General features: G+C 44.5%; 1 protein-coding gene across 1 annotated transcript in view; it reads left to right on the forward strand.

Annotated features, from left to right (window-relative positions):
* The first annotated feature begins 2,324 nt into the window (after positions 1 to 2,324).
* The window catches only part of EPDR1 (ependymin related 1), a 33,154-nt gene continuing 20,434 nt past the window's right edge, over positions 2,325 to 15,044 (forward strand). The window contains 3 exon segments of the mRNA XM_030871152.2: positions 2,325 to 2,373; positions 2,376 to 2,459; positions 2,462 to 2,954. Of these exon segments, the coding sequence (XP_030727012.2) occupies positions 2,325 to 2,373; positions 2,376 to 2,459; positions 2,462 to 2,954 (626 nt within the window).

Consider the following 15,044-nt stretch of genomic DNA (forward strand, 5'->3'; position numbering starts at 1 on the left):
TTCAATGCATGATCTTATTTTTTTCCCCCAGGAACGTGAATCAAACACGGTAGGCTGAAAGGGTAAATGAGACAAATACATTTCAGGATTCACCCAAGGAGTCCAATTCTATTTTGTGGGAAGGCCGGGGTGACCAAATACAGGCAGGCCAATCTAGAGAGGTATTCCAGTTTTCTGTAGAACAGATCTGAAGCTTCAAAAATGCCACCTCAGGCTAGTGAAATATCAAGCGATGGGGATAGCCCAGAGATCTCAGGCCATTTTCAGCAGTAAACTCCAGTAGGTATAAATGCCTGGCTTAGTGAAAAAGATTTTCAGCCCAAGTTCCTACCAGGGAAGAAGATACAGTTTTGAGAGAGCTGGACTCCCTGTCCTTTTCCTGGAGTTAGTTGAGGAGGGCAAACCTGGGGAGGACTCAAACTTCTGCAGCCAGTTTGAACCTGCTGCATTAGTTTAGTTATGCAAGTACCAAATCGCGACATTTCAGGTGCTTCCCTCATGTTCGCAGATGGCATGTCCTTTACGAAAGGGAGAGGAGAAGTTAAGAACCCTTCTCCATAAAGCTCTTTGCTTATCCCATTAGGTCTGTTGGTAGTCTGGCCTTAGCGTTTCTAGGAGAGGGTGGCAGTGTTGAGGGATTCATCCGGAGAGTCTGTCAACCAGTCTCCATCTTCTTGCCCGGCTTTAGCACTCAATCCATTACCTCATACTTGACATTGATTTGCCAAAAGCTCACGTAACTGGGGAAGTTCCCCTGGTCAGTGGCTTCTCTCTGGTAGCTCCTTTTCAGTCTCCTCCAGGGACTGTTTCTCTGCCCATCCGTTCAATGTCTGGAGTTCTCTAGGGCTCCATCCTCAGCCTTCTTCTCACTCTCTACACTCCCTGCTGCTCCAGGTTGGCTCAACCTCAGCACTGCTGACAGTGGGGCTGGATAATTCTTTACTGGGTGAGTGGTGGTGGTACTGGCGGCTGTCCTGCACATTGTGCAGTAGTATCTCTGGTCTCCTCCCACTAGATGCCAGGGGCAGCTTACCCCCTACTCCACTGTGATAATCAATAAGGTCTCTACATATTGTCAACTGCCCCCTGGGGGACAAAGTTGCCCTGGGTGGAAAACCACTGTGCTACTCTCCTCTCTGGCTTCGGGGACCACCTAGATGTCAGTGGCTTCCAAATCCAGACCTCTAGGCCTGCTGGTCTCTGGAATTGTTTATCCAACTGTCCCCTGGGAACTTCCACCTGTATATCCCACAGTCATCTCAAAATCAGCCAACCCTAAACTGAATTTATCTTCTCTCACTCCAGGCTGAACTCCCAGTGGTCCAAACCAGAAACCTCTTCCTCCGAGTCTAAATCCTTCTCTCTTGTTCCCAACTCTTCCACCCTCTGCATTTCTACAACCATGGCCTTAGCTCAGACAGCAGCTCTCCTCTGGATTGCAACAGTATCTTCCTCCTTCTCCCTGCCCTCTGCCTTGCCCTGCCATCCTCCACACTGACCTGGGGGAGCTTCCTAAGGCATATCCCTGATGATGCTCTCCCTAGCTTTACATTTATGGATGGCTCCAACAGCCCCGGTATTAATAACTAATCCTTAAAATGGTTTTCAAGGCCTTGAGTGATCTGGCTCCGGACTATCTTCTGCTTCATACTTGAACCCGAATATCACACTCATTTTCTCTTGTCGCCGCGCTGACTCTCATACAGGAACGCTCTCTTCCACTTTCACCTGCCTCATGCTTCTTCATCCCTGAAAGGCAGATCTAGTGAAAAGACTCTATAAACTTGGAAAGCAAGGCTTTGTTTTTGGTTTTTAAACAGTTGTTTTCTTTCTTCTTGATTCCATACTCTAGATCCTAACATTACACCAACATAAACCCAATTAACTTTCTTCTTGATGATCCTAAACTCCCAGACACATAAACCTCTAGGCTTGTGGTATTGTCAAGTGATGAGTGAGGGGAGCAGTCTCACCGCAAATGTGGCATCCAGGCATGTCCTTGAGTCCTCAGCCCAAGAGCAAGGGCCTATTTTCTAGTCTGCCAGGCTCTATACGGGGAGTGGGGGGCTGCCAAACGGCCATGATAAATGACTGGTGTCATTTCTTCAGGAAGGAACCCTTTTTTCCATTTTTAATTTGGAGTTAGCAGGTGGCAATTTTGATAAAGGGACAGGTTACCTGCGGCACAGCAAGTGCTGAGGCCCTGCTTTCCCGACCTTGACCTCGAGCTCGTCCCCCAGAGTTGGTTACCCGTTGAATACTCAAGTTAGCAGAGAAATATTTCCCTTCTCATCGCTCCCCCCCCGCCCCCCTTTAAAACACGGATGCCCTTCAGGATGCTAGTGGCACCGCTGCCACTGCATTTCCTGTTGGCAGCAGAGAGCAAGTGAAAACAGAAGCTGCAGCGGGCAGCGGCCCGGGCACAAATAGCTCCCGCACGATTCACCGGAGCTTCCCCAGGGCCCAGGGCCCGGAGCCCAGGCCTGATCCCCAGAGCCGTAAAGGCCTCCGCCGGGACCGGCAGCAACTTGGCCCAGACCGCACTCGGGCACAGTGCGAGAGAGCTCCGCGCTGCGCTTCTCTTGGGCTGCTCAGCGCCCCCTCGGGCTCGGGCTGGGCCTCGGGGGGCGGCGGGCGCGGCGGACGGAGATGCCGGGACGCGCTCTCCTCCGTGTGGCCCGCAGGGCCCTGGGCGCCTGGCTGCTGGGCGGCCTCTGGGTCTGGGCGCTGGGCGGCCTCTGCGGCCTGGGGGCGGCGGCGGCGGCCCCGGGGCCCGGGGCCGGGGACTCCCCGGGGTCTCAGCGCCCGTGCCAGGCGCCGCAGCAGTGGGAGGGGCGTCAGGTGCTGTACCGGCAGAGCACCGGGCGCTACAGCCGCGCCCTGCTCTCCTACGACGGGCTCAACCAACGCGTGCGGGTGCTGGACGAGAGGAAGGCACTGATCCCCTGCAAGAGGTACGCGGGGCGCCAGGGCGCGGAGCGTGGGGTCGCGAGGCCCGGGGAGGGCGAGGTCGCGGGGTTTCCACAGCCGCTCGCGGCGCTTCCCTCCTCTCCAAGACAAACTTCGCCGAGAGGATCGCTTGGGGACAACACAGTCGGGGGCTGGGTGGCGGCTGGGCCCACCGGGGGCGGCCTGCTAGCGTGCACTCAGTGAGACCCCGCGGGGCGGTGGCCGGTGAAGAAATGACCTGCCGGGCGCTCCAGGCCCAGGTTCGCCCACGCTCAAAGGCTGCTGAGTCAGCCTCCTGGCTCCTGGTGCCCCCTTCAGCCTAGGGCGTGTCTTCTGCACTATCTCAGCTCTTCCAGGAGCCATCTGCGAGGACGACAGGCAGATTTTTTTTTTTTCACATTTTAAAGGAATGTGACAACACTGCAAAAGGTGTGTGGAATCAGTTAAAAAAAAAAAAAACTCATCACTGTGTCATAACCATTAAAATTTCGGTCTACTCCCTTACATTTTCTTTTAAGCAAATTTTACATTCTGTAATCAAAAATCCTATGTCTATATTTTTTATATAACACGATCTCTTATGTGTTCTTATTTACCATTTTATTAGTTGGCCCCTACCTATTTTTTTTTTTAAATATTTATTTATTTATTTGGTTGCGCTGGGCCTTAGTTGCAGCATGTGGGCTCTAGTTCCCTGAGCAGGGATCAAACCCGGGCCCCCTGTAGCGGGAGCGAGGAGTCTTAACCACTGCGCCACCAGGGAAGTCCCCGTCCCTACCTATTTTTAATGGCTGCACAATATTCCACAGAGGGGTTATGCTACAATGTTTTTTAACCACTGGTCTGATCATTCACCTTTCTGAATCTCATGTGACAAAGGACACTCTCTTTCTGAGACCTCAGCTTGCTTCTGACCTCTTTAAGACCTGATTTCTATTTTGGGATCACCACCTGTCCATTGCCCCCCGTTCCTGTTTCTCTGTGTGTGTTCTTCCCAGGGTTATGCTGGCCTCTTCGTATGGCATTCGCATCATTAGGAGGTGCTATGTGAATGTCCATAGTTTAAGGCTCCAGTGGGCAGTAAGATGTGGGGCAAATTTGATATCATTTTACCTAAAAGCATTTGTCCAAGTATTAGGCATCTTGAAGACAGTATGGAAGTGCCAGAACCCTTCAAAGGAGTATGTTCGAGAATGAAAACAGTGCATGATGACTGTAAACCATGAATGCTGAGGAGGCCTGGGGCAGCCGAGTCATCGTGGTGCACTGGGGGTATCTGTTCTCTTTCAAGAACATGACTGTTTTCTGTCAAGTGGCGAAGGTCTTTGTAATAATAATAGCAACAACCAACATTTGGGTACTTGTTATGTACCAGGCTTGGTGCTGAAGACGTTCCACATACCATATGATTTAGTTTAAATCTCACAACAACTTGACAATGCAGGTTTTATGATCTCCAGTTTACAGACAGAGAATCTGGGGTTGAGGGAGATTAGACAGCTTTCTCAAGACCAAGAGCTGGGACTTGAGGAAACTGAGTGGATTCTGACATCTATGATGTAACAGGCTCTTGTCCGTTCATTCATTCTTTCACCGTGCATTTTTTCGTGTCAGGCATTTTGTATTCAGAGTGAGTCCTGGGCTTCAGGGAGGTCACGGTCTGGGGGTGGAGTCACGTCAGTAAGAATTCCCATACAGTGGGGTGAAGGATGAGCTGGACACGAGAGCACCTCAGACAGGCACCTAACCCAGGCTTCCTGGAGGAGGTGGGACAGGAGCGAGTCCCAAAACCCCTGGACGAGCTGACCATTAGAGGGAACGAGGCATGGAGGGGAGACTGGTCCAGGGGGATGTGGGTGTATTCCAGGACATCCTGCCACAGGCAGGGCTGAGAATATTCCAAGAACTGCAGGCCAGTCACTATTAAGACTGAAGCATGGAGTATGGCGGGAGGTTGGGGACCCAGGGAAGGATATTTAAGCAGTGGAATGCTGTGATTGGATTTTATAAAGAAAACTGGTTGTATGGTCGAGAATAAAGAAAAACAAGAGAAGAAGCCGAAACATGACCTAGGAGATGTCTGTAGAGAGAGCCAGGTGAAAGACGGGGAGTGGCAATGGTGATGGTGAGAAGTGGACGCATTAGGGAAGTCTTGAGGATATTGAAGAGGCTTATTGAAGGAGGTGCAAATGACTAGACGCTATGCTGCAGGGTGATGAGGGGGAGGGAATAGTCATTTTTGGCTTCTGAAGCTTACAGTACTGATGGCATGAGTAGATGGGGATGCTGTTCGCTGAGATGGGGTTTGGTTTTCTGCACTTGTGATAAAGGGTCAAGCGCTACTCTTTGTGTTCGTTGTTGTGAAGCCTTTTATGATAGTGGCGTATTGATGAGTAGTCATGTTGAAGGTGGGCTGAGATGGCCCAAAGCACACTGCTGACACAGAGGAGTTTGGCCAGGACAAGGATAGGGTTCATGGCTGCCCCCGCTCCCACGCCCCAAGGTAGTATTTTCACAACGTAAGGGATTAGGCTCTAGAGTCAGATAAATCTGCCTCTGAATTCAGATTCCTAGTGTGGGTCTTTGGGTAAGTTACTAGATGGGAATACTACTAATGCCTAATGTATTGCTTTGTTGTGGGGATGAAATGAGTTCAAGTGTGAATAGCACATAGTGCACTGGTCTGACACATAGTACAAAAGGCGCTCAGCGTGCGGCCGCAGCTATCCCCGTGGCCACCGCCATCATCGCCATCCTGGTGAATGTACCATGGCCCAGAGACTCCCTGCCAGCCCTGTGGGCTCAGACAGTTGATCTGGCAGCACACTCAAGGGCCCTTCCTTTGGGAGCAGACTAGGAGCAAACAAGCTCAAATGTTACACTGGATATTTCAGTGAGTGCTGTGGCTGGCATGGGGGCCAGCATTCTCAAATCTGACTAGCTCATTCTCTCCCTGTAGGCAGACCTATGTGGAGAGCCAAATTCTAATCAGGAAGTTGTGAGCAAAGAGTTGGAGCAAATTCATGGAGTCTAATGACTGCCTGCTCTAGGCTAGGCCGTGTGCTCAATGTTGAGCTTTCCATCATGCATAAGACGGGCCAGCCCAGCGTAATCAGGCTAAGATAAAGTGACGCATCATTTTCACCAGAGTGGTGCTTGTCACTGATTCTATGCTACCCCAATGCTGCTGGTTCAGACTCCCTCCGCTCTGCACGGGGCCTTGGAGGGTACTGCTCCGGTTGTCTTAGCAATCCTTCTTCTATGACTCCATGATCAATTAATATAGTCTTCAGATATGTGTATTATATCTTTAGTGGGGTCACAGCCAAACCTTGCTGGCCTAGAAGCTTTTTTGTCCCCATGTGGTGATTTGTTTCTTTCTTTCTTTAACTCAAGTATAGTTGATTTACAATGTTGTGTTAGTTTCTTGTGTACAGCAAAGTGATTCCGTTATACATACATATATCCATGCTCTTTTTCATATTCTTTCCCGTTATGGTTTATTACAGGACACTGAATATAGTTCCCTCTGTCCATGTGGTGATTTCTCATTTCTTTGCCCTGATCCGTCAAGTGTTGATTTCACAGTTTAGCTTTTAGAAGGCCATTTTATTCCCCATCTTTCCAATTTCTTGGCAAGGTTCTGTCTCACAGTCCCATCTCTGGCCCTAAGTCAGATGTAGAAAAGAATGTTTAGTGCATAAATGCGTTTTTAAGCTCTTTAAATGTAGATTTGTTGGAACAAACTCAGAAACTTTTTCAGGTATTAGCAGTCTGGCCAAGAAACCAGATGTTATTTGAAGAAAATATGGATGGGTTGTCTCTTCATATTTATTTATAAGTTGAGAAGTAGTTTTAGAATTGGATCAACTTCTTAAGATTTTTATTTTGCATCCAGTTAGTTATGGAAAGTCCCACTGATAGTTACTGTGGAATGACTAGGATTTTCCAGGCTTTCTTCTCCCTGAGATGATGGAAAAGATTAAATAACCTTACAAGCTTCAGATAAGACAAGCCTTAGCAGAGAATGGGAAATATTAGTAATTGATACTATTTCATTTTCTGGTTCCAACTGTCTTTCCTATAAACTCACAAGTATTACATTTGGAAGACTGAAGGAAAAGCAAGATTACTTTGTATTTCAGTAACATAGTGAACTTTATGGGAGAAGCAATGTAGATGCTGAATGAATTTTGTTAGGTTACCAGTAACTTACTGCTCCCATTTACAAGATGGTGGATTGGGAGGTGGAATTAATGAAGCAGAGCGAGCAGAGAAGCATTAAGAGGACATGCATTGGTAAATTAGGAATATGTCTTAGAAGACTGTTCAACTACCAATCCTACATGTTTGGGGATTTTTTCTTTTTTGGTAAAAGACTAAAAAAATATGTCTTAAATAGAGTGACAAGTGGGTTCTTATTCAAATACTGATTAGTTCATCTCTGTCTCAATTTTTCCAGACCATTCTGTTTCTTGGAGAACAGAATATAATTTCTCTATTCTTAGAGAAAACCACCTAGTGTAGTGGAGAGAGCATGGACATCCATTTAGACAGTCGTGGGATGCCAAACATGCCTTCTAATCCTGGCTTCACCTCCACAAGGTCCTTTGCTTCTCAGAACGTCAATGTTTTTCATCTTTTAATTTGATTTTAATGATATCTACAATGTTTTGTTTTGTTTTGTTTGCGGTACACGGGCCTCTCACTGTCGTGGCCTCTCCCGTTGCAGAGCACAGGCTCCGGACGCGCAGGCTCAGCGGCCATGGCTCACGGGCCCGGCCACTCCGCAGCATGTGGGATCTTCCCGGACCGGGGCACGAACCCGTGTCCCCTGCATCGGCAGGCGGACTCTCAACCACTGCGCCACCAGGGAAGCCCTACAACGTTTATACTAAATAATGTTTAGGACTTCTTCCTTAAAAGCTAGGTACAGATAAGATTAAATGATACCATGAGAGCACTCCTTGTACTTTTATTATATTAGGCTGATTCCTGTTTCTACCAAGATGCAATGAACTTGACATAAATTCTAAATGTTTTCTCAACTTGTCCCCTTGTGTAGACAATTCAGAGTTCTTTTTCTTCCTTCTTTTCACCTAAGCTTGTGTTCATGGGTAGAGAAGAGCAAGGCTGTCTTTAAACGCTTTGGCTCCAAACTCAGAAGGCTGTCCTCTCCATGGAGCCTCCCTACACTAAGGGGTTGAATAGGACTGCTTACAGAAGTGCCTCTCCAAGGATCTGCTGTGGAAGATTAATTCCAAAGGGTGTTATCACACCAGGCAACTTCGACAATCATATGTGTTTGAGAATCAGGATTAGGTTTTTTTTCCTCCAAATATACAATTTTATTTTGAAACTATCTCCCACTTACAGAAAAGTTGCAATTCTGGTCCATACCCATTTTTTCCCCTGAATCATTTGAGAGTGAGTTGCCAACTTGATATCCCCACGACCCCCAATACTTCAGTGTATATTTCTTACAAACAGGGCCATTGACCTGCATAACTGCAACACAACCATACAAATCAGGAAATTAACATGCATTCATTTCTACCATCTGAAATTCAGGTCTCATTCAAATTTTTCCACTTGTGCTTTTTATGTTCTTACAGCAGAAGGACCCAGTTTATATTCAAGTATTGCATGTAAATGTTGTGTCTTTTTAGTCTCTTTCTGTCTGGAACAGTTCCTCATTCTTTCTTGCACTTCAATACAGGCCAGTTATTTGGTAGAATGTTCCTTGATTTGGGTTTGTCTGATGTTTCCTCATAATTAGATTCAAGTTATTCACTTACGGTAGGAACGGTAGGACTGTCACATCTGGATGTTTACTTTGATGACTTGATTACTGATGTCTGCATGGTTTCTTCAGTGCGAAGTAACACTTTTATACTTTGTAATTCATAAGTGTTTTATAGGGAGAGATTTTAGGACCATGTACATATCCCATTCTTCATTGAAGTTTCAAGTTATTCATTTGTTTTTATCAGCATGGACGCTAGGATTCTCATTGAATTGCATTTGCTCTCATTGTTTATTTGATGTTCAAATTGTCCCAGATTGCGCCAGTGGGAACCTCTTCAAGTTGGCTTCTATGTTCTTTTGACAGGTCTCCCTTATTCTTTGAGCACTTCCTTGCTTTCTGGCAAGATATTCCAAGATCATCTGTACTTTCCCTGCCAGAGTCTTGGAATAAGCCATTTCTCAAGAAGCTCTGGTTACTTTCACTGGAGAATAATATTTGGAAGCCTAGGTCCTGGTCTAGTTGTGCTCATGGCTCTTGGATGGCACTGCTTCCAGGCCCCTTCACTGGACAAAGCAAGATGATGTAGGTTTGAATGCATACATACATATGCACATACACACACAGAGTCACTAACACATACATACAAACATTTGTATCTACATTTATTTCTGAGCTTCCAATTCTAATACATAGAGATATTTATACCAAATATCTCTAATTCTGATCCACACCACATGGATCATTCTAGTGTACTCCTGTTCATTTTTCGTACCTCCCTTTTTAGGGTGTGAGAAAACTGGGTGCCTTTATTCAACTGCAGTAGGTAACCAGTCAGGCATTGCTATGGTACCCCCCTCCCTACATGGATGCCTTCCTCTTGGGCTCTGCACCCCAGGCCAGGCCATGCAGACACCTACCTTGCTTGGCCCTGTCTAATGGCTTTAGACTAAACTGTTTAATAAGGGGAAGGGAGGGTCAGGTTACATTTTTTTATATGTTTTTCTTTTGGATTTCTCGGGGCAACATCATCGTAAATCCTCAGGGAGATGAATTAGTATGAAATGTTCAACCAATTTGTTTGATCCTGAGCCCTGCTTTGCATGGATTGGGCTCCCATTTGAAGAAATCCTGACTTTCAGAATTTCAGAAAAATGACTCCTTTGCCCTTACTCCCTCCTCTTGGTCTCTGATAACTGGAGCCAGTATTTTCTTTTATTGGCTCAGGAAGTCTGACTGCTTGTGGCCTTCTGATCCTCGAAAAATAAACCATGCTGATTTGCAATACTGAGTTTTTCTTCAAGAAAGAGATTTTATTGGAAGCGCATAAAGTTTTCTTTAAGAGTCTTAATTCTGTGGGTCTACTGACCCTGGATTTCAGAGGGTTGATGCTGGGATGTGGAAAAAGTGGGCAGTGAGGAAAAAGAAGTTCCAAGGAAGATAAGCCCAGGAGAGTAAAGGGACTGGTGGGATAGGAGACTAACTTATAAAAAGAAGCCAGAAGTGGTCACCATACTGCTTTGAAAACATCTTTATTTCTCTCCATTAACCTTGAATTGTTTCTTCCTGATTCTGACCTCAAAGATGGTGGTCAGGGGCAAAGTGCCCAAAGATCTGAAAATATTCCACCAATTAGTGGTTTGTTTTTCCTGGAATAAATGTGATAGGCTTATATTTCCCCAATTCCAGTAAAAATCTTCTATTTTCCCCCTTTATAATTTATTTTATTTTACCCAGCTTTCAAGAAAAAAAAATCTTCTCTTGATCTTACTAACTGAAACCCCATTCTCCCCTTCTATTTAAAGCAAATCTCATGCTAACTCCAATTTCTGTCCTCCCATGCTCTCTTGGACCCCCCTCCAATCAAACATTGATCATCACAGCTCTACTGAAGCGGTTCTGGTCAAGGGCAGTACACTCCACATTAGTAATCAAGTGATCTTTTATCTGGTCTCATTTTACTGTCGGTCATTTCCTCCATCTAGAAGTATTTTCTTCATGTAGCTTTCAGGACACTGTGCTTTTCTAGTTCCTCTCCTTCCACCTCATTTTCTTACCTTCTCAGCCTCCATTGCTCTTTCTCCTCTTCTCTTGGATCATTAATAGTGGAATATTCCAGGGCGCAGGCTTCCCATCCCTTTGCTTTTCTGTCTCTACCCCTTTTTTGGTGATCACATCTAGATCATGGAGTCAAATGCCATCCTTACCTGAAGGACTCGCACATGTGCATGTCCAGCCTAGAGCTCTCTCCTGAACTCTGTGTTCATATATCCAGCTGCTTGGTTGAGTTCTTCTTTTGGATCTCTAATAACTACTCAAACTCAGCATGTCCAAAATTAATGCCTCCCCTGCAAACAAACAAACAAACAAAAGTTATTCCCCTTGCAGTTTTCTTTACCTCAGCTAATAACAACTCCAGTTGCTCAGGATCAACCCTTAGAGTCATCCTTGATTTCTTTTTCTCCCACTTGCCACAAGTAATCCAGAAGCAGACTCTATTGGCTCTAATTTTGATATAGACCCAGACTTGTAGACCAGAATCTGACCACACCTTTGCTGTCATCCTGGTCCAAACCTTCATCATTCTTGCAATAGCCTCCTAACGGGTCCCTACTTCTGCCCTTGCTCCCTTTGGTCTGTTCTCAACATAGCAGCCCGAGTGATTCTGCTAAAAATTGTTGTATCATGTCTCATGTCTGCTCAAAAACCCTCCTGTGCCTTTCTGTGTCTCAGAGTAAATGTTTTTGCATGGACTTGACCACCCTGTGGGATCTGCTTCCCGACCCCCTCCACACCTTGTCTTTGACCTCTTCACTCCATCGTCCATCCATCATCACCTCATTGCCAGCTCACTCACTCCAGCCCGTGGCCTCAGCATTCTCACTCCTTTGGCACTTGTGTTGTTGATTCCTCTGCCTAGAAAGCCTTTTCCCTAAAAAGCTGTACGGCCCACCCCCAAATTAGACTGTCCCTTCTCTCCACATTTTCATACATCCCACCTCACTGCCTTTTATGTTCAAGATATTTACCTACTATTTAATATTTTTATTAATATTTTATTAGCATACTATTTAATTTAATTAAAAACTTTAAAGTCTGTTCCCTCATATCCAAAGTAAAGCTCCATAAGGTCCAGGATTTTTCTCTGGTTGTTGCTGTATTTCCAGCACCATAGAACAGGCCTGACTAAATTGTTTTGAATGAGGGAATGAGTAACAATGATACATAGTCATTGTAAACGGATATCTAAAATACAGATAAGCAGAGAGAGAAAAGTAAAAATTACCCATAACTGCCAAAGTGATAACGACTACTAGTAACATCTTCTAAATATCCTAAGAGATTTTTCGATGCGAAGTCTACATACCGTAGCCCATACTGTTTTATAATAGGCTGTTTTCCCTTTAATAATATTGTGCGAGCTCATCCATACTGACTCGTCTGCTTGTATCATCTTTGAACTCCCGGCTTCTCTTCATTCAGGTCTTAGCCCATCACCTTCTCAGAGGGGCCTTCTGTGACTGTCCAACAAAGCCCTCCCCACCAGCCACTCTCCATCACATCTCGTTCTGTTTCCCTTAGGACACTATCACTGAGTGACATTGCCTTGTGTCTCTCTTCCCTGGAGTGAGAGGAGAACTTGATCTGTCTGGTTTACTACCAAAAGCCCAGCACCTAGAAGTGCTTGGCACATAGTAAGTCTCAGTAAATGTGTGTTGAATGAATAAATACCATTTTTATGACTTTGGGATTTCTAGCATTATACATGTTCATGGTGGAAAATCTAGATAACAGAGAAGAGCAAAATAGAGTAAAGAGAGTCCTGTTGTCCAGGATTAACAACCCTTATATATGTGCTTCTGGATTTTTAATTTCTATTTCTGTATATACAATTCTAAAATTACAGTGGAAACATGCTTTGTGATTTTTTAAATTTAACAAAACATTGTACATATTTCTCATGCCACTAGGTAATCTTTAACAGAATCATTTTTAATGACTGCATGGTATTCTGGCTAATGGATGGAACAGAGTTTCTGTGAACAGTCCCTTATAGGGGACAGTTATGTTTCTTTTTCTCTTTATTTATTTGGTTGCACCGGGTCTTAGTTGTGGCAGGCAGGCTCCTTAGTTGTGGCAGGCGGGCTCCTTAGTTGTGGCTCACCAGCTCCTTAGTTGAGGCGTGAAAACTCTTAGTTGCGGCATGCATGCGGGATCTAATTCCCTGATCAGGGATCGAACCCGGGCCCTCTGCATTGGGGGTGTGGAATCTTAACCACTGTGCCACCAGAGAAGTCCCCAGTTATATTTCTTTCCCTTCTATTTTTCACTAGTATAAACAACTACATGTATGACCTTGTATTTGTGTGCAGTTATATGTGTACCACTTTAAAAATATTTTGGATAGATTCTTCGATAAGAAAATGATTGAAAAGGGATTGCACATTTATAAATTTTTGACAACTTTGCTCTTCAGGAAGGTTGTTCCAGCTGATATTTCAACTGGCAGAATATGAATGTTCATGTTTCCCACACTCACACCTATAAGGAGCCTAATTATTTTTAGTGATTTCAAATATGATAAACAAGAAACTGAAAGGCAAAATGACATACCTGCAGTGATGTCACACTCCCTTGTCATGAGTCTCACTCTAAAGTGAATGCCTCTAATTTGTCACACTTAAGTCTCCTACTGGCTGCTGGTTTAACAAAGATACACTATCATGTTCAGTAAATATTTTTCTGACCTATATTATAAAGAATTTATTCTAATCAGAATGAATCTTAAACTTCCCCAACCTAGTGACTTGTACTAATAGATTGCCTGACATTAAACCATCTTTGCATTTCTAAAATAAATTCCAATTTATTATTATGCATTATTCTTTAAATAGTCTGCTTGATTTGATTTGCTAGTATTTAATATTTGTTTTTAATCTATAGCCATAATTTAGCTTGATCTATAGTTTATATTTTTGTGTTTTCTATATTTTAATGTCAGGGTTTTCACAGCTTTGTAAAAGAATTGGCAAGCTTTCTGTATTTCTCTATGCTCTATAGTCTTGAGGTTGGAAAAAACTGAGTCATGAAACCATGTGGACCCAACTCCTTTTGAAGAAGTAACTCTTTGATCTCTTTTTAAGATCGAACATCTAAAATGCCACTAGGCTGTTGTAAGGATTTTTTTTTCTGGTTATTGACCTGCTTACCTTTCTGCTTAAGTCTTAGTTCTGGTTGTTTATATTTTCCTAGCAAAGCTTTTATTTCATCAAGATTCTATTTGTCATCATAACACATTTGTACATAATATTTCTCTCTTTTTTTAAATGTCTTTATTGGAGTATAATTGCTTTACAATGGTGTGTTAGTTTCTGCTTTATAACAAAGTGAATCAGCTATACATATACACATATCCCCGTATCTCCTCCCTCTTGCGTCTCCCTCCCACCCTCCCTATCCCAACCCTCTAGGTGGTCACAAAGCACCGAGCTGCTCTCCCTGTGCTATGCGGCTGCTTCCCACTAGCTATCTATTTTACGTTTGGTAGTGTATATGTGTCCATGCCACTCTCTCACTTCGTAACAGCTCACCCTTCCCACTCCCCTTGTCCTCAAGTCCATTCATAATATTCTGTTAACTTAAAAATCTTCACCTTATCTATCAATATCCCCTTTTCTTCCCAATATTCTATACTTGTATTTTCTATCTTTTTCCTCAGAATTACATTTTAACAATAAACTAATGGATACGTGTGATGGTTTTATGGTTTATCATTCCCTTATATTTTACATCTTATATCTTCTTTGTTAAGGACAATTTTTGAGAATTAAATTACAGTGCCTACCCATATTTTGAAAAGTTTTAAAGCAGGGTTATAGTGGAGCATGCACTCCACTACAGGTAGGAGGGCATGCCATGACCAATGGATCACCCAGGCTCCTTTCATGCATGAGCTACTCTCAGCTCTTCTCTCATCAAACACTGCCTTCAGTGTTCTCCTGCTCCTCAATCTCAGGTTTGGAGAATTTCCCCCAATATGGGCATTGGAAGTTTCCCCAGCACCAGTGGTTTTCTTCAGAAGCAGTGCATCTTGAACCAAGAGGCCATCTGAAGAATCAGACCCTAGCAGGGCGACTACGTTGCCCTCAGACCTTGCAAAGAAAGGAGAAACTCTTGGGATAGATGGCCCCCAAACAGAAGCAGCAGCTGCTCCTGGACAAAAAGGCTGCAGTGCCTTGGATGACCCCTGCCCCTTCACAGAAGGCTGCTCTTATTGTGGCTTAAAGTTAGGTCTACTGGGAAAGGTCCAGAGTGTGAGCTCTGCCAGTGAGTGAGGACCGTCTTCTGG

Source organism: Globicephala melas, chromosome 9 (assembly GCF_963455315.2).
Source record: "Globicephala melas chromosome 9, mGloMel1.2, whole genome shotgun sequence".
NCBI classification, from domain to species: Eukaryota; Metazoa; Chordata; class Mammalia; order Artiodactyla; family Delphinidae; genus Globicephala; species Globicephala melas.